Below are 21,519 nucleotides of genomic sequence, written 5' to 3'. Positions count from 1 at the left end.
GAACAACGCCAACTTTGGCATGCATCTGAACCATAAAAAAAATATTGTAATAATCTTGTCGTCTTCTTCTGCTTGTGCTTTTTCTTCTTCTTCTTTGAATACAATTTGTGTAAAAGCAGAGTTGCATTCTCTTGGATTGGTTACAAGTTTCCTCCAATCACGTTACTATTTATCCTAAATGGCATATACTATTTGATATTTTGTAAATGTACCTTTAGAGAGAGAGAGAGAGAGAGAGAGAGAGAGAGAGAGAGAGAGAGAGAGAGAGAGAGAGAGAGAGAGAGAGAGAGAGAGAGAGAGAGAGAGAGAGAGAGAGAGAGAGCACCCCTCTCGTTCAAAGCGATTAAAAAAAATTAGATGCCTGCAGTTGTCATGATTAATTTTACTTGTAGAATGCAGAAAATTGATGCTTTAGAACATCTAGTTTTCACAGTGCGTCAGTGGTCTTCGCATATTCATATGAGCTGTATTTGTAAGCATGAATTATTGAATAGTATAGTTTTATTCGTATTTAGTCCATTTGTTTCACCGCTCATATGCTAGGAACTACAAATCAAATCATCATGAAAGTCCAGTGCATCGAGTCTTTTGGCGGTTGCTCGTCTAAGGGTGCCCGGGGCATGCGCACCCGTCACCGTCTGGGCAGGCCGCCAAACCCACTTCCCGCCCGAGACACTAAATCATCTCAACAATACAAGTCACCAAACAAATCTCTTAAAAATCAACAACTTCAGAATAACGGGGCACTTGTAGTCAGTCAGCCGCCCATTCCAATAACAATTCGATGGAGAAGTCTAATACAGCAGGCAGATACTGAACTCCACACAACACCTACCCATACGTCTTGTTCAAGAAATACTGTGTGCTCAGCACATAGATGTCTGTTAAATCATTGAAGTCAGCTATATGTAGTACGTAACTATTAAAATTTTAAGTTTTGAAAGGAACAGAAAGTAACATTAGTTTGATGACGCCTCAACACATTTTAAAGTTCGACTACTTTGTGTCCAAAATATGGGTTATTTGGACACTTTGTCAAGAGAGAGAGAGAGAGAAGTGGGGGGATCCGTTGCAGCCACTTAGGCTATTTTCACCAATAAAGCATCAAGAAATTTTAATATATACACATACAGCGACTTTCCTTTGATATATCAGTTGTGAGGCCTTGGTATGAACAGGAAAGAAACCGACCCATCGCACGTCAAGCAACCGATCTATCGACTGAGCTGTATCCCGCTCGGGAATAGATGTAGAGCATTTGGTTAATTAGAGAAAAATGGGGACACATTTTGACAAATCCTATACAATACAAGCTTATAATATATAAACGATAAACGCAAATTATGTTTTACAAACACGTAGCTATGACATAAATTGGCGCGCAGTTACACAATAAATGTTTTCAAAACTTTATTTGTATTAAAACATATCAGAAAGACCTGCCATGTATGCGAGAAAAATATATTCCTACGCCAGCCCAAATATGTGCAGAAGGCCTAATTGTTAAAAAACAAAAAACGAAATGTAATAATAATAATAATATATCACCAAAGCATATTTTTTAAATTTCAAAATTACTATATAATATTAGTAGAATCAATTGATTGATTGATTGAATGTTTGTTTAACGACACCCCAGCACAAAAATATATATCGGCTATTGGGTGTCACAAATGGTAAGTATATGAACATATTTATATAGACTCATGTAAAACCACAGTGTAAGGAGCTGTGGGGGGGGGGGGGGGGGGGAGTATAATACAATATATAAAATCAAGTTAAGTATATCTTAAAATTTTGTATAGAAGTCAAAGTGTTTTAAAAACTTTACAATTAACATTGGATGGAATTTAAACGATTCCAAAACATTTCTGTTGCCAAATATATCATTTCTTGTCGGCTTGAGATGATCACACTCCACCAAAATGTGCCGCACAGTCAGTGTACACTGACAGTAGTAGAATCAAAGACACAATATATTATTATTAGCGGAGCGTATACTTTTGACGATAGGTAGTGGGTTCGCACCCCAGTACCGGCACCCATCCAGAGCTAGTTTAACAACTCAATGGGTAGGTAGGTGTAAGACCACTACACGGGCTTCTCTGTCATTAACCACTAACAACTAACCATTACCCACCTGTCCTGGACAGAAAGCCCAGATAGCTGAGTTGTGTGCCCAGGACAGCGTGCTTGAACCTTAATTAGATATAAGTACGGAAATAAGTATAATGAATTAAGTTTTGACGCCAAATCCAGTGACCAGTCCTGTTCAACTCCCTAAAGCCGCCGTCGTATATTTACTTCCCTAAATCCTGTCTGATATACATGAAAACTCAAGAGACTCGTCACGGATTTAACATCCGATTTGAGCGCAAAACACGGACAGAAGCTTAATCAAATAATCAGATCTTCTGTAGAGACTGTGTGGACAAATGTAAGTCGGGGTCTGACGTCTGGTGGCGGTGTAGCCCCGGGCACGGATTCGTAACCGTTGTATGGTGTCAGAAACGGATTAAATTAATTATGAAATACTTACATTCGTCATTTGTCATTAAATCGAATACAAACGAATCGATTAAGTTCACACACAGGTTCAAGTACCACTGCAAGTGCTTGATCCCTTGATAAATTGTATAAATCGTTTTGATACTGAAGGTTTATTAATATGCCTACCTGTTTTGTTATATAATTTATATGATTAGTGTTTAGAACAATCGAAATTATATATAGTATACTACATTATCATTGGCAATTATTAAAATGTTAAACAACGATCTTCTGCTCATACATGTCACGTTATAAAGATGGATGATTTATTTATTTATTTATTTATTAAATTTAAAGTGACCTTTGTTTAAAACACACAATATCGGACACACAAAAAACAACAACCCCGAAATAAAAGTGATATTTTAAACAATGGCCATTTGGTGTTTAACATTGTTATTTTGTTCAAGAAAGAGAGAGAAAACCTGCTGAAGCCACATATGCCAAGTTCCTACCAATAAAGCAGCATGGGATATTTTATATGCACCTTCTCGTAGCTGGACACTACATACCAGGCCTTTTATGTACAAAAAACACCCATTCAAACACTGGTTGAAACGGGACGACTGATTGCTAGACGTTTAGGCCCTGTTAAAAACTTAAAAGTTTGTTTTATTTAACGACACCACTAGAGCACATTAATTTATGAATCATCAGCTATTTGATAGTTTTGACACATTTTCTTACAGAAAATCGGCTACATTTTCCCGTTATCAGCAAGGGGTCTTTTATATGCATTTCCCCACAAACTGGACAGCACATACCGCGGTCTTTGGCATGCTAGTTGTGGGACACTAGATTGGAACGTAAAAATATTCCAATCAGACAATTGGTCCACTGAGGTGGTTCGATCCTAAAAGGGAAAGCACCTCAAGCGAGCACTCTACTGACTGAGCTAGATCCCGCACCAGACCCTGTTGATATTCAAAGATGTGGGGCGGGACGCAGCTCGTACGTAGAGCGCTGGGTCGTAGGATCAATACCCGCCGTGGGGTATTTGATATATGGTATATGTGCAAGTATATATAAAAGATACCTTTCTGCTAGTCGGTAATATTAGCAGCACTCGCTCCTCTCACTGTTTGGATCAAATGCCACAATCAATGGCACTTGCTCCTCTTACTACCGTAATCATATGCTATTTGTGTCTAAAGGTTAGTTGTCAGTAAGGTGGGGTTTTTTCACATCTACTCATGTGAAATTTGTTTCTTAAAAGGACATACCCTAGTTTCAACCCGTGAAAATTAACACTAAGTTTAGTTAGTCTACAAACCTGAAACACATTTGGATAAAATTACAATTGATTGAAACATGAGTCTATGAATTTGATATGGTGAAATAGCCTCTAAAAACAGACCAAAACTAGACTCCATAACTGTTACTTCTCAGACGCACGTGCGATTTAAAAAATATGAGAAATGCATTTTGTGATATTAAAACACCAGGATGACCAGAAACACTTCGAATGTACGGAAATGGATAATCTAAACAATACAATCTAAGTAAAGTATGACTTCAGTTATCAAAAACGGGCTCTAATAGTAAAAAAATATGCCTTAGCATTTAAAAACTAGGGTATGTCCCTTTAAATCTTGTCTGAAGACGACTGAATGTTTGTTCTTGATTTGCTGAAGCGGTCTGAATTGTCACACATCCTGATGTTTCAAATGGATGCATTTCTTTAGTTATACATATTATATATATATATATATATATATATATATATATATATATATATATATATATATATCCCAAAACCAAATATCATCAAATTCTGAGGTGCACCAGTCACACAAGATACCGCGATGAGCCTCCGAGGGCAACCAAGAACACACTAAATGTACATACATTAATATTCTAAGCATTAAACTGTATAAGTTTCAGTTAGAAGTAGATCTACCGTGGATTTGTTTTAAGAGGACCGTGTAACTTTAACGTACGTATTTTAACACCAAATAACCGTTGTTTAAAAGCTTGTGAAGGAATTTTAGCAAGAGGTTCTAACCTGTGACGAGCGAAGTTTTTGTTATTTTATTTATTAATTATTATTTATTTTATTTTAATTAATTTTTTGGTGTGTGTGGGGGGGGGGGGGATGTCAAGTCATGTACCTCGGAAAATATACTGAGAAAAAGAAGAAAATGTGCTTTTGCAGGTGTGTGTGTGTGTGTGTGTGTGTGTGTGTGTGTGTGTGTGTGTGTGTGTGTGAACTCCCTACCTACATAAACGCCCGTTCCCTTTTCAAAGCTTTGATTATTTATTTTGCTTATAGGGACTATCAGGGACTAGGTGTCTTCAAATCCAGCAACATTTATGTGTATGTACAGGGATCGAAATTAGCCGACATTCCTGTCGGATATTCGGTCCGGCAAACTACAACAGTTGGGCCGAATCAAAACCTGCCGGACCGATTTTACTCAAACTATGTGAATATAAAAATAAAATAATTGCCGGTCCGACGGGACGAGAGGCCCAAAAAAGTCTACCGGCCCGTGATAATGTTGACCGGTAAAAAAGAAGGTCTGGATGGCAATATTTCGACCCCTGATGTGTGTGGATCTTGTTTGGCTGGGCTAAATGAGTGTACTTGGGACTAGGTGAGTGAGTGTGCATTACTAGGTGTGCCCATCCAGATATCGGTTTATTATAAACTTGGAAATGTTTGTGTGTGCGTACATGCGTGCATGGGTATGTGTGTATCAAGAAAGAATTGTAAACTAACTTTGATATTAAATTTAAGTATCATTCACTGGTCGCTGATTCTTTGATTAAAATTTTGGAAAATATATACATGGACTACACACAGTTCATCAATATGATCTACATTATACTAAAAAAAAAAAAACACCCTTAAAAAATGCGTTTCATTTCCTTTGAGAAACCATGTAATGAGACAGTATGGCGATAAACAGTCCCATGGTAAATAGAGTTTCAATGTAAGGTTATAAGTTAGAAAGTTAGTGTGAATGTTTTAGCGCCCGGACGCCATACACCATCACAACATCACTGTTGCATACGAAGTCACGCCGTCTTGAATATCCTAAATGACAAAACCCATTAGGAATATGTGTAGTTACTTCATAAAGTTTTTATAACTACATGTTTTTGTCAGATCAAATAGAGATTTAAAAAACGGAAGACCCTAACTACATTGTAGTCTTGTAGACGGTTGTTTGAATAAACATCCTGGAGTAAGCAAGTAATAGAATAAACTACTTATTTTACATTAGCGACAGGTAGTATTTTTACCTGTGAAATTGAGTTTTCAGACTTCACAATACAAAACCACGGGGTGTCGATTTTGCATTTCGTGGCAGTATAAAATAAATACGCAGAACATTTCACTTCATAAAGATGGAATGTAATCAAATACGGAAAAGGATGGATTGATGTCGGCTAGACGGGCTATAAACATTATTAGGTAGGTTCGTCAGTTTTCCACTGTCACCGTGTACCTACCAAAACGCACCGCGGGTTTCGGTCCAACTGCGCGAGCGGGACATTTAACAGCTACTGTCTAACCAGCATATATTAGCTGACTGACATTGTTCACAATGCCTTTGATGTGCGACCATTTTATAGCACGCTATACTTTGAAATGTATTTCATGAAATAATTTGTAATTTATAATTATTGTTTATAGCAGACCCATTGTAGCCAAGGGCGCCCCCAGCCCACGTTTTTCTTTTGTCTTACTCTATATAAATAAAGGTAAACATATGCTTTGACTCCTCACTCACTATTGATGCTGTGAACCCCAGTAAAGATTGTGCCCCCCCCCCCCCCCCCACCCCCCCCCCGACTCTAAATATCTTTCCTACGGGCTTGTATAGGCCCTACTTGAATATACTAATATAAAGATTTGGTTTTTTTTTTCTATTGCAAATATATGGAGTATGTATTGAAATTTAGTTTTAAGAAAAAGGTATAGTTACGTAGGTAAATTTTCGTTTGTATAAATGCAAACCTTCAATATTCGATTTTCTTGAGTATTGTTGCTTCTCATAGTTTGTAACTGTAAATGAAGTCAAGAAAAAATTAAATAAAAATAACAAACAAACAAAAACAGGCAAGAACAAAAGGATTGTGGGCTTGGAAAATTATTGTTTTGCTTCAAAGGGAGAATTATTCAAGCACGCCCGTCGTGGGCATAACGTCCGACTTGCCTAGAGAGTTTTGTCCAAGACCCGAAGATGAAAGTACCATTCAGACTAAGTTACAACTAGTGTTGACAGACCTGGGGGGACAAGTAATTACCTGCAAACTGTACTCATTTCCAGGTTCTGTGCAGCCAGGTCGGTTAGGTTGCAATTAGAAGCAGAAGACCACTCTTTGAACCACGACAAATAAACTGATAATAGAAGGACAGGGCTGTTTCGTATCTTGTTAAAAACGACCCGACTGCTCCCAGCAGTACTCCTGGTCAAAACAAAGACATGGGCAGGTGTGAAAGAGCCAATTATGTCACCTGTATACGTAATTACAGTTCCTTTTTTTCCCACGTCATTGTCGCACGCAGTCATTAATTCGATTTATTGAAGCAAAAATAGCTTTCACTATTGTGGAAACCCATGACTAATTTCAAACAAATAAACAAAAATAATGAAAAGTGTAAGATTTGTCAGTACATTTCCAAACTGTTGAGTAATGCTTTATAGAAGTGAAATAAATAGTAATAGTAACAAGAGTAAAAAAAAAATCACAATGTGCATAATTTTTAATGCATATATAATCAATTGAATATACACATGCTAACTTAATTTAATATTATCAAAAACTAAAATACATATATTATTATTACGAAAATTATATGTCAAAAGGTCATAAAAATATCTGTATAAAAAGAAATATATTATACACAAACTACTAAATAACCCAAATAAACAAGAAAAGTATAATAAACAATTAATGATAATTGTTTATAGGTGCCGTTTCCTAAATGCCCTATTAGTATGCGATTTAAACACGCCTTGAAAACATACCCGTGTTTATATAACTAATTTCAATTAAATCAAAATTCTCGCATTATTTTTACGCCCAAAAAAATATACAATGTTTCAACTCAGAATTATCCAATCATTTTTCATCGTGCTTCTGGCAAGTTTTTGAATGGAATAACGAACCCTATAAGTATTGGAACAATGAAAGTGGGAAGACAAAAACAAAATAGGGCTTTATGCAACAATGAATATAGGGGGGAAAACTCTGCTCCGTTAATGACTTAACTGGTTCTAAAAGGTATTGAGGCTGACCGTCCCGGATTACCTGTTACAAAGGAAACAATGGGCTCCGCTGACAGCCTGAAGGGGAAAATAGCCCGTTAACGCATTTACCTAAGCCATATACAATCACCAATTGGTGCGGTTTGGATAGGAGGTCTTTGCAAACATAATCGCGTAGTTAAAAGTTTGCGCCTGAAATTTCGATCCAATCCCGTCATAAGATTTATCTATCAAGTCTGGGTAACTATGGAGAAAAGATAACACATCTAACGCGAGAAATTGAGTTTGCAAAACGGATGGCGAGATAGAGTGGAACTCGCGAGATACGAGGTGCTGTTACGTGGTAGGTGACAGGGGGACCTGCTACCAGGTAGTTTGTTTAGCCATTTTGAGGAAAATTGCAGAACAAGCCAGATACATGACACAGCTGTCTAAAGAAGATCTGCACCGACCTGTCATCACCTACAGACGAGGAATATTATTCCCATCCTGTTTAAATGATTACTTACATTACCTATAAAACAGCAGCGATGATGTCCAGATAGAGAAACAGCAATTGTTTTGGCCCAAGGAAACGGGTTGGGCACGTATAATAGTAAAACAGCGCAGTGGTGTAATATTTTATCCCTTCAAGAGGATTTATACTGCAGTTCTGACAGCGGGTAGACTCAATGGGAATATCAACGGGGACGAAGATTATGACTCCATGACCATTTTATCGAGATTTGCAAAGTGCAATTTACGAGTCGGAAGTTTACCAATTGGTGGCAAGTAGGACGACATTAAACAGAGACAGCGTATATCATGATTCAAGTGGATAATCTGAGAGGATCTTTCAACCAACAAGGTAAGCCACAGTTAGCTAGGTCTTAACACCTACATAATCCTCTGGGTTGTTAAACATTTTATCAGTGTCCATGGGTTTCTGGTGCTAGTGTAAAGAAGAATGCGTACACTTAGATGAACATAACGTTATGCCAATCATAAATATATTTTATATCCATAAGATAATCAGGGCTGTAGCTAGCGGGGGAGGGGGGGGGGGCAAAAAATCCGGAAAGCATTATAGAAACTTAAAGAAAATTCTCTTCTTAACTGTTTAAGGAGTTTTAGACTATTAACTTCTCAGTTGTCCCCCCAAACAGAAAATCCTAGCTACGGCCCTGATAATAATTGTTATATAATAATAAAATAATGTAATAATAACAGTAATAGCAATATTTAATAACAACACCTACATCGCCACCACCAATTATAATAACAATGATAAAAAACCCCAACAAGAATAACAACAACAGCAGCAATAACAACAATACTAATAATAATATTAAAGCAAAACATATTTTTTTGCTAGCACTATTATTGATAGTAGCAGTAGACCCGCACTAGCGGTAGTAAAATTAATTTCGTACATGTAAAATTTGACAGTTTCAATTCCTATTTACCAAAGTAATATACAAGCTCTAATGAGTTTATTGCCAATTCAGTTCAAGTTTAACCACTTACCTTGCGGTACATAAATACAAGCAATACAATTACAACCCTGACAATTAACCACAATGCCATGTAGATTGCCGCGATATTTCTTTTGCCGTGGAACTTTCAGTTTTTATTTCACTTTTCTTAAATAGTTATTTATTTTTGTAATACTGTACACATTAAGCGTAAAACTGCCGTGGGAAATACCGTGGATACTGTTTTTTTTCACGGCATATGTTTTTTTCTGTGACCATTTCTTAAATGTCAGGGTTGATATTATAATATACAAGATGGTGACAGAAGATACAGCAAATAGTAGAGCACAATACACGTCACGTATCTCAAAAGAATATGACAAAACGAGGAGAGGAAAATACATTGTTATATGACCACTTGGTCAAGAAAGAAAAAGCGAGGAAGTCGGCTACTCGATCCGATTACCCCTACCAGATGGACAGGTCAAACATATTTTACATGCCCATATTCATTGAAGGGTCCGGTCTCTGGTATGGCCAGTGGCCGATCTCAGAGTGGGAGGTCCTACCAGAAGTATCAGATAGGCTGTATATATAGACGTCCACATACGCAGGACAGTACATACCACGTTATTTTATGTACCAGTGGTGAGACTACATCCCATGGCCATGACAAAACATACTTAAATCTAGATTTAAAAGTGGAGGTTTCTTCTTTTTAAAAATCGCCTGAGCAGTGGCGCGGTGCAGTGATCATAGACGGTTTAAGATAGGAAAAAAGGAAGACGAGCTGATCCTTACAAATACTTGCACATTGCAATTCCCATAATTGATAATAAAGTAACATCTTCCCCAATACGATTCTAGCACCATTAGCAGCAGGATATCGTTTATGTGCGCTTTGCCACAGACTGGACAGCACATACCACGGCCTTTGATATACGTTAACCTGGGACGTAACGTAACATATACGTTAGTTTGGAAAAAAACCCTGATAACATAACACAATCAACTCTTACCGATTAGCAGAGATGCTGACGAACAAATACGATAGATCCTTTATATATATATATATAACAGTCGTGGAGCATCGGTATTGTCTAGAGCATTGGGTGCATCTTTAATTAATACCTTTATTGACAAATCAGCTTTTCAGATTTTAAAAAAATCACGTGGAGTCTGAAACAATGCTGGGCTCGATGGTGTAGTGATTCAGTTATAGGTCTTAAGGCTGGTAGGTACTGGTTTCACATCCCGGTACCGACTTCTACTCAAGTTTACTTTACTGACTTCTTTTTTACTAAAGAGTACCGACTGCCCATTATCCCCTATCCATTATTAAAATTGAAATTAACGATATAATAGTACTAGACCTATTAGGTCAGAGAGAACAATCCACCCATATTTCCTCTGCCAGAAGAAGGTGCTCACCTGAAAAAACCCTGATATAGACTTTGATAAGACAAAAAATATTGAAGTTTTTGGTTAGGTATTCGTCCAACATTGATCCATTCATCTTTCTAACCACCAACCCTATCAGTCAACACGCACATACAAAAATCTATCTTTCCTTCCGTCCGACCCTCCCTCCATCCCTCCCTCCATTCATTCATTCATTCATCCATCCATCCATTATGTTCATCCAATTATCCACCATCAATTTATTTTTCCGTCCATCCATCCATCCATCCATTATGTTCATCCATTTATCCACCATCCATTTATTCATCCGTCCATCCATCCATTCATCCACCTGTGCGTTTATTGTATCATTTGGCACCATTTGCACCATAACAGCGACCACACTTCACAGAAGGAGACTACAGAATGTTTCTAGTGATTTTAATAACACACATCAGCGTTCCACCAGCCACACTTACACTGTTATCAACGTCGTTGTTTCGCATCCACAAACTGGACATAACCCACGTTTGGAATGGGGAAATTCCGGGGTAGTTCTGAACTAATCTATAGTTTGTGAAAGAAAATCCGATTATTTTCCACAATGCACGTACCTTATCACATCCTAGTGTAAACATCAATAACCAACATCAAGGGATGGCTCACGTAATAATGTACACACAACTTACCTGTGGCTAATCACCTGTGCTAACACACATTTATGACAAAAACTGTTAAGTTTTAACACACGAATACTGGCTGTTACATGTTATATAATATGTAGATGACAAAGTTTTGCCCACAAAACTAAACATTAAAATATGATCGCTCAAATAATATTTGTTTCATGTGAGTTTCCAATGAATAGTTTAAATGTTAGATCTATAATTTGACTTGATTATCTTCAATATTGCATTTATTTATTAATTATTTTATTTTATTTATTTATTTATATCAATATTATATCAATATTATATTATATTACATTATATTATATCAGCGGTGGTACTACTACTACTACTACTATTACTACTACTACTACTACTACTAGTAGTAGTAGTAGTAGTAGTAGTAGTAGTAGCAGTAGTAGTAGTAGTAGTAGTAGTAGTAGTAGTAGTAGTAGTAGTAGTAGTAGTAGTAGTAGTAGTTATTGCTATCATTTCAATATATTTGTACATTATTCGTAAATTTTACTGTTATTTTTATTATTAAAGCATTGATATCTTCTTCTGTTCAGGATTACCAAACTTCGATTCCGACTCCAACAGTTCTAACGTGTCATCTCCCGGTAGCTCCGTTTTCCACGCCCTGCCCCCGGGCAGTGTGGGACGGGGCGACAAGAACAACATCCTGGTACACTGGGGCAGTCCGCCAGTGTCGGGTTTCAACGTGGTGGAGCAGTCAGACGACGAGGATGATGATGGTAAGTGGACAAATTAAAGGGGGACTCTCACTCTAGTTATTTGGCAGTATAAAAATATTTATTAAATTGTTAAATTGGGGCGGAACGTAGCTCAGTGGTAAAGCGCTCGCTGCGCGGTCGGTTTGGGATCGATCCCCGTCGGTGGGCCCATTGGGCTATTTCTCGTTCCAGCCAGTGCACCACGACTGGTATATCAAAGGCGGTGGTATGTGCTATCCTGTCTGTGGAAAAGTGCATATAAAAGATCCCTTGCTGCATTAGAAAATGTTTATATATGTCACAATTACCAAATGTTTGACATCCAATAGCCTATGATTAATGAATCAATGTGCTCTAGTGGTATCGTTAAACAAACCAAATTTTATTGTTAAATTACACATTAAGTCAGATGTTGGGGGTGGGGGGGGGGAGACATAGTCTAAAATATCCCTTGCTACTAGTGGAAAAATGTAGCGGGTACCTATTTTAAAATAAAAGCTGAAAATATCTTTTAAAAGCTGAAATATATATACAATATCTAAATAAAGGTAACATTTTTTATCATTTCCGATCAGATCCAGTCTATTTTGTGAACATTATTTCATGCAAAAAAAGCTGAAATCAGATAAAAAGCTGAAAAATCACATCTCTTTATATGTCAAACATACAAAATATTTGACATCCAATAACCGATGATTAATAAATCAATGTGCTCTAGTGGTGTCGTTAAACAAACAAACTTTAGATGTGTTTTTGTTTGTTTTTGTTTGTTCTTTGTTTTATTATTATTATTATTATTATTATTATTATTGCTTACATATTTTAATGTATTTTTTTAATCCGATAGATGGAATAATATTTCCATATAATTACCTTTTCTGACACCCAATAGCCGATGTGTATTTTTGTGCTGAGGTGTCGTTAAACATTCATTCATTCCGAAGGATGGTCGAAAAAAGAAGCTAAAAATCAATTCACATAAAATATTATGCCTGTAATACCTATGTAAGACATATAAAAATATGATGTCCTAATGTTTTGAATAGTATGATACAACCCATATGAGCGCAGTCAGATACCACCAAACAGTGGTGTGTAATAATTTTTAATAATAACATGTACCCATCAAGGAACTGTTCAAACACGCCTGTGGTGGATACAACCTCGGAGTTTGGCAGAGAGGTGTGTCCAAGACTGAAAAGTAATATGTATGTATTACTAAGGAAACTTGTATGTTACTTCATAAATAAAACATTATTACAATTATTCTCGCTCCAGCCAGTGCACCACGACTGGTACATCAAAGGCCGTGGTATGTACTATCCTGTCTGTGGGATGGTGCATATAAAAGATCACTTGCTGCTAATCGAAAAAGAGTAGACCATGAAGTGACGACAGCGGTTTCCTCCCTCAGTATTTGTGTGGTTCTTAACCATATGTCGGACGCCATATAACCGTAAAATGTGTTGAGTGCGTCGTTAACTAAATCAAATATTACAATTAATATCAACTGGTTTTTGTTAAAAAGAAACTTACCGTAAATCACAAACTTAAAATGCTACTGAACAAGCTTAAATAATTGAATTATCAAAATGTATAAATGCATCTGTATGTAAATTAATTTTCAGTTACGATTTACGTAATGAAAACATTCATTAAAAATAAGCACTTGTAAATCAGTCCCGTAAAATATGTGATGGGGGTGTTGAGGAGGGGGAGCACATGCTATAGTGAGGCGGGTTATACAAGCAAATGTTTTTATATGTTAGAACACCCACGGGCTTGTAAATGGGATTTTTTTTTTTTTTTAGCATGCCGATGCTATTGTTGATATCACTAAGATAATAATGTGATAAACTGTATAGCTGTGGTGCTAATTATTATGACGTAATTTTTAATGATAGTTGTTAAGGGGATGGTAAAATTTATGTTTGTTTTTTAACACAAGGGTGCTATTATAATCATTGTACTACCACTACGATAACGTAATAAACAGTATTAATACCCATATAGCTGTGATGCTAATTATTATTCCACGTGGTTTTCGATGGTAGTTGTTAATGGGATGATGCAGTGCTCTGGTGTGGTGTGTTAAACAGTTGACCACACGGAGTAACCACCTAGTGACATATTCCCCACTCAAACAATACAATCGTCCGGCATACCATGGGCACGGCGGTGGGATATCGCCTAATGGACGGCTTATCTAGATGGCCGGAGTGTGTACAGGGTGGACTGGTCATTACGGGCGGTATCAGAGCCTAGCAACGCGACCAGGGTGCACCGGGGGAGGTTCACTGGCGCCGTGTCCAGGCGCCCACCCATAGTGTCTGAATACATTATCACTTTTCTCACTGGGGGAGGGGGTGGGGTATAGTTATCACATGTGTAATCACAAATGCAGTTCAAAAGTAATAATCATAAGAGTAATAATAAATATTTATATATAAAATAGTTATATACATGAATAATATATTTAAGGATATTAAAATATTCCATTCATCAGATGAGTGATGACGTGTATTAAACACATTTTCCATTCATTTATATGTGTATGTTAATACATGTTGATACTAGTAGTAAGTACTGGGGGCCTAATTCACTAAACTCTCTCAACTTTGTGATTGTTTAAGCGAACCTAAGAAAGCTTTGTGAATTAAGCCCCAGTTCTTTACTAAGTCGACATGTCAACAAAATATACACTATACTCATATTAATCGAACAACTAACTTACAAATACCAGGTACCGACCAATATCCAAAAAATCAATTTTAGCATCCATAATTTTAATCCTATATATCCACGCTTAAAGATAGTTAATCTATCTTCTAAGCATGGACAATTGGTTTGGGTGAATTGTTTACCTGCTCCCCTTGGGATGATACACGGAGTTATTTATTGCGATAACATCCAGTTAAAGAATTACTACATACACAGTAAATCTTGAGGAACGCTCTGACGTGTTGGTCAATATATCGGAGTACACCGGGCAATAAACACGCGTGTCACGTGTCAGTTTGTATCACGTATATTGCCAGTTTGGTGTATAAAGCAATAAAACAGTATCCAACGTGTATATTACATAATACTGATATCTAGATATTAAGTACAATGTTATCACATATATCCGCTTATCCAATCAGCTCTGAGCGACGATAATTGATTTGTATGTGTATCAGTGTCACATATTCACCCGGTTAGCTATAGTAGATATTCCATATCGAGTTGTTATCAATGTTATACGTACCACCTGTATTTTAATACGTGAACAGACAATATCACCGCTGCTGCTCACACTTGCACCCTCCAAACATATACATGTATAATTAAAATATAATTAATATATAAGTATTGTTAAGAAAGTTAATAAACAATCTGCTCAGCTAAGAATGGTCTGTTATTTCCTTTAGTGTTTATAACGCGACAAGAAAGATATAATGCATAATTTTTTTTAATTGGCAATGATAACTACCAAAAAATGTTTTTCAATAAAACAAAAATATAAATTAGAGATAATATTTCAATCGGTATCATTATTTGCATATACTATTTCGTATTTCTTGTTGTACTTCCATATTATATTTCAAGTCTATCTGTCGTCCAAATTACAAAGAAGAGGAAATACAAAATTGAGTATATTCAATTAGAAATAAGTGAGAAAATACCAGTGCATGTCATAATGTGGCTAAACATGTAAAACTAAAAATAATGTGTTAGTTATTTCCATTTTCGATATAATTAGCATATAGACAAATGTGTATAAGTTTTAGTTTGCGCAATATTTAACAAATTGTTCTACTTTCTTTCATTTTGCTCGTATTTTTTTTGTTTACAAAAGAACTTAAACTGACCACTGCAATCTAACGGATCATTTCAAACCCTGCCCGAGGCCCCACCTCCTCTGTTATTAACTCGGCTATCACCCTTGTCATCAGTTAGGTAATTAACAAATAGGCGCGACAAAAAGTAGTCCCCAGGGACCGTCTTCCCGCCCATTTCCCCGACCATTCTACACCATCAACAGCGGTGCCTGTGTTCTGACAGCTAATAACCGAGATGGAATTAAAGTCATTTTCGGGGTTTTTGTACTTCTGTCAATACAGTGTAAGATACTATAATGTTGCGAAACGCGGGGTTTTGTCGATTAATTACAATATGCGTGATAACATCGCATGAATAGTCTTGAGATCTATACATTAAGCAGTGGCGGATCTAAGGGTGTGTATGTGTGTGTGTGTGTGTGTGGGGGGGGGTTGCTTAGGGGCCCGCCCCTCCTAAATTTAGGTTTCTTTCTATAATTTTTTACGTTGGAGAATCCGAGGAATCCCTTAGGAAATGTCGTTGGGGCCCCCCCTAAATGGATTTTATGGATCCGCCACTGCATTAAGGATGGGTTGACCGTCGAGTGTGTAAAATTCTTACAGGCTATATAGGCAGACATGGTTTGCCTGGTAAGACGAGGAGGGTGGGTGAATTGCAGACTCACTAAACAGTAGGGTGTTGGTATAATGGTGACACGATCCCGGGTCACTTAAAAACAAATAAATTAAACGGGTTATTCAGTGGGAAGTTGTAGGCAGAAAACGATGTGTACATCGGCGTTTTATTACACTTTTATAGCGCGAATTAGTGTTGGAAAAATATGGACCTAAAGTTCAAACGTCCTGGATGTCTTCGCAGTAAATATAATTTTTCGTCCATGAAAAGAAAAAAAGAAAAGAAAAGAAAAAAAAATATCTGAGAAACCAGCCGTGGAAAATAGGATACTGTACAAATTAGTTTGTTAAATAGTATCATGTAGCTAAATTAATGTCGCGCTGTCTCACACGTAGTGGTGGCACAATATGCAAAGATATTTCAAATTAGGCTACTATTTTGCATGACTAAACGAAAAAAAAAACAAAAACACATGATCCCCCCCAAAAAAAACCCCACAAAAAAAAGAAAAAAAAAGAAGAGAAAAAACAAACACGAAAGAACAGCAAAAAACAAATATAAAATATTAATAGCAAAATATATTACTACTTACATGATAGTGTTAACCAGAGTTGCTTTAAATGACCCAAAATGCACCTATCTAAAATAACCAAATATGTATACCTTCCGGTGTCAGTTCCAGTTTATTTCTGACCCTACCCTAAACTTCAAAAGTATGGTTAGAATATATACATTTTCATACTAAAAAGTCCTGGTTCTCATTTCATTTAAGTTCAATTTATTATATCCCATTACGGTTCAAGCCTGTTATTCTGGGCACGCTTATCATCTATCTGGTTTGTCTGTCCAGGAGAAGGAGCGGGACGTAGCCCAGTAGTAAAGAGTTCGGTTGATGCGCGGTCGATCTAGGGTCGATCCCCGTTGGTGGACCCATTGTGCTATTTCTCGTTCCAGCCAGTGCTCCACAACTGGTGTAACAAAGGCCGTGGTATGTACTATCCTGTCTATGGGATGGTGCATATAAAAGACCCCTTGCTGCTAATCAAAAAGAGTAGCCCATGAAGCGGCGGCAGCGGGTTTCCTCTCTCAGTATCTGTGTGATCCTTAACTATATGTCTGACGCCATATAACCGTAAATAAAATGCGTTGAGTGCGTCGTTAAATAAAACATTTCCTTCCTTCCTTTCTGTCCAGGAGAAAGGTTAATGGTTAGTGAGAGAGACGTCGGTGTAATGGTCTTACACCTCGTCACTGAGCCGTTCAAGCTCGCTCTGGTTAGGAGTCGGTATCGAGGTGCGAACCCATTACCTCTCGGCCTTAAGACCGATGCTTTTAACTACTACGCCACCAGTACCACCGCCGGTGCTCTGGTGTTCCTTAATGGTTTTATCCTATCTCAGAACATTGATCAACATCATCCCTGTATATAATCAGTACGCTAGTTAACAGTGAGACATTTGCAATCTAATATGTTGTGTTATTTACAGAGTACCGACCTTTCACTCCTCCCCCGCCCCGGGAACGTCTGAGCTACACGCGATTTCAACTGGAGCTGTTGAACGGAATATATGGCAGAGTACGTTATCCAAACAGCACACAGAAACAGCTGATTGCCAAACGGGTGGGCATCACCAGGGAACAAGTCAAAGTAAGTATTCACTATACACTATTATATGAAATTTTATATTAACTCACCATTGAATGCAACATCAAGAGAAGGGGATAGTACAGTTAACAAATCCTGACGGTAAAATAGAATATAAAAATAAGAGCCTTGAAAATAACGGGGCCATACATTCTGGGGGTGCAGAAAGGGGGGGGGGGGCAGTTTCCCCCTGAAAATCTCACCTTTTTTTTTTTACTCCAGAAAATAGCATACACATCTCAGGGTTTAATTTGTATAGTGTTTCATTTGTTTATAAAAAGTAGTGCCCCCCCCCCCCCCCCTAGGATTTTGATCAGGGCTTATGCCCTGATAAAAATATTATCCAAAGCAGACTAAACAGGAGAAATTGAGATAACCACATAAACTGCTTGTTTGATATACTGTGCGAAATTGGGTATCTCAAAAACTGAATTAACTCCTTATATGATTGATATAAACCAGTAGTTTTACATTAGGCCAGTATTTTTTTATTATTCGGTTTACGAACCCACCGACGTAAATTTTGCTCAAATAAAAAAAACAAATTCACTTTTATTTTATTTATTTTTTCCGCCGACTTCCACAAATAGCTCTAAAGAAAAAAACAGTTACCATTCTAGTCTATTGTGGCGCATTTCGTAAGGTAACGGTGAGAGAAAAAAATCACCCCTACTGATACACTCCAAACTGTTTTTTTGTTTTTTTTTCCCTTCCTCCTACCTTTGTGCACAAAAGTTCTTGTTCGTAAACCTAAAAATTAAAAAATACTGGCCTTAAATGAAACATTATTTGAACATATAAAACATTATGGTTTTTTTTTCAAACTGACATCTTGTGGGCTTAGAAGTCTTGTACAAACATTATTCAGTGATAAAGAAAAGTTCACCGAAATTAATTTCATTAATTCATTTCGGTATTACATGAACAGGATGAGTAGAACAAGCAGGTAAATATCACAACGCGGTTTCAGATTTTGTTCCAAAATTATTTTAACCATATACTTATCTCTCATAATTCCATTAGAAAACATTTGGTAATTTTTACATATATTCTTAGAGGAAACCCGTATTATTTTTACATTAGCAGCAAGGAATCTTTTATATGCACCATCCCACATACAGGATAGCACATACTACGGCCTTTGATATAGCAGTTGTGGTGCACTGGTTGGGGAAATAGCCCAATGGGCGCATCGACGGGTGTCAATCCCAGACCGACGCGCATCAAGCGAGCGATTTACCACTGGGGCTACGTCCGCTCTTAATTCCAATAGGAATGCCGTATGCACGTTTATATTTGTTTTAATTGTGTATTATATACATGTATGAGTTTGGGTAAGTTTAGAATTATCATCGTATGAGATGTATATACGATCGTATCTGATGTATATACGACCATCGTATGTGATGTATATAAATATATAAATCATCGTATGCGATGAATATAAAACCATCGTATATGATGAATATAAAACCATCGTATGTGGTGTATATAAAATGATCGTATGTGATGGATATAAAACCATCGTATATGATGAATATAAAATGATCGTATGTAATGTATATACGATGAGACGTTAATAAATGATCTCTCTTGTCTACCTATCAATTAACTATGACCATTCTCTTTCAGATCTGGTTCCAGAACAGAAGGAGGAAGGATGTCGTTGGTACTGGCGGCAAAGAGAAAGGTCCGGACGACAGGGCAGCAGACGACGAGAAGGTGGACGAGAAGAGCAGCGAGGACGCGGAGAAACCCGAGGAAGCCATGGATACCTCGAAAGACAAAGACGACGACAAAAATGAAAGCGATTCGGAACAAGTGTTACCTCCCCTCGTCATGAAAAGCGTGATCGCTGAGTTGATGAAATTCGAAAAGGATCCTCTGAAAAATAAAAAGAAGAAAAAGAAACGACCTAGTAGGTCGAACCAAGCTGCTGCTAACGCCGCGGCATCAGCAGCCGCTGCCGCAGCCAAGTTGGGTACCAGTGCACTGTTTCAGCATTACGATATGGTGAACCCTCCAAACAAAGTGACGCCAAGCGCTTTTCTCAACACTGCGGGCAATCGGTTTAACCATTCCAAAAACACTTCAGCGTTCCACAATCCAAGAACGGGTTTTCTGAAACCAGGACAAATGATGTTTGCGGCACAGCCTTCCTATCTCGGAGCATTTCCCGGCGGAACAATGCCGAGCAGTGTCAGTGTTCTTCCAAATGACTTTCTTCACCCACAGAATGCCATGAACTGTCCACCTTCCAACGTGCATCATCAGCAGTCTGGAACTCCGTCTATGTACGAAAGTATTCCTGTTCTTGCAGATCTTCTCAGTTACAGAAGTGGTCTAGACCCTAAACATACCAAAGAACAAACGTTACCTCAGTCATCATTGCCCCTTCAGTGTTCAATGATGTCTCCTGCACGGACTTCAGAAAACAGTTATGTCGACATTTCGGGTGGCCCGTGCGTACCCTCGGCACCCCTGGGATTTAACAGAATGTTCCCGTTCCCCTTCATAGCGGACCCTCCGGTTATGCTGTCTGCGATACGTCAGCAGGAGCCGCACCGTCCACAACCGCACGTTCTACCTCCTCCCAGCAGTGATGACACGTACCAACCCCTTGCCATTTCATCCCTCACTAATCCTTACTTCAACCCCTCATCAACGGCGTCATGGCACAGCCCAGAAACACTCCACCCAAACACGTACACTCAGTTGTAGCACGAATAATCAAAAAAGGGTATCTAAAATCAGAAGCGAATCTATAGTCCGTCCCACGGGGAAGGCCTTTTTTCATGCTATGAAAATAACTACAGATTATTTATTTCTGAGCCGATTGTTTTCTAAATTGGCCACAAAAATAGTTGGGTTTTTTGTTGTTATTTCCAAAATACTTTTACTTTTCTTCTTACGTCAATCAAAACTTAACTTATTTACAAAAAGAAAAAAAAACAATTGTAGGAGGATGGGACGGACTATAGGTTTACAGTAATGAAATGTAGTCCAATGACATTAAAATGACCCCGTCCCAACCTTATACAAAAACAAAATTACTTGACCATAAATATGAGGGATGGGGGAGGGGTGAGAGACTATATCTTCTAGAAAAGTTTGATTGATATATATGTATATATATGACATGTTTGTATATTTGTAAAAAAAAACCCACCAAACCCTTAACGGATAATAAAAGTTGTTCGTATGTTATGACGCTTGTTGTGTTTAATTGTCAGTATAATTTTGACTGTAGATACAATCCTGAGTTTTAAGCTCTATAGGGTGTATACTACCAAATCAAATCCCATAGACGACAATAGTAACATATGTGGCTAAGACTCCTACCTGCAGCGTATCAATCGACATAAACGCCATGGATATAAATACTACTACCCCTCACCCTTAAAGTGA

General features: G+C 37.5%; 1 protein-coding gene across 1 annotated transcript; it reads left to right on the top strand.

The window, feature by feature from the left end:
• Positions 1-13,145: 13,145 nt before the first annotated feature.
• Positions 13,146-20,979, top strand: LOC121370055. The gene is made up of 3 exons (XM_041495154.1): positions 13,146-13,230; positions 17,954-18,114; positions 19,744-20,979. The coding sequence occupies exons 1-3, from the start codon at positions 13,146-13,148 to the stop codon at positions 20,830-20,832; spliced, it is 1,335 nt and encodes a 444-aa protein (XP_041351088.1). The 3' UTR covers positions 20,833-20,979.
• Positions 20,980-21,519: the final 540 nt, after the last annotated feature.

Source organism: Gigantopelta aegis, chromosome 4 (genome assembly GCF_016097555.1).
Source record: "Gigantopelta aegis isolate Gae_Host chromosome 4, Gae_host_genome, whole genome shotgun sequence".
Lineage (NCBI taxonomy): Eukaryota > Metazoa > Mollusca > Gastropoda > Neomphalida > Peltospiridae > Gigantopelta > Gigantopelta aegis.
The sequence above is the reverse complement of the archived record's forward strand: the minus strand, read 5'-3'. Positions and strand labels throughout refer to the sequence as shown.

Bases quoted from the DNA above. Each gene is read 5' to 3' on its own strand.
- LOC121370055 (XM_041495154.1), top strand. From the start codon at position 13,146: ATGTACCCATCAAGGAACTGTTCAAACACGCCTGTGGTGGATACAACC. The intron at 13,231-17,953 runs GTAATATGTATG...TGTTATTTACAG, and splicing joins GGTGTGTCCAAGACTGAAAA to AGTACCGACCTTTCACTCCT. The intron at 18,115-19,743 runs GTAAGTATTCAC...ATTCTCTTTCAG, and splicing joins TCACCAGGGAACAAGTCAAA to ATCTGGTTCCAGAACAGAAG.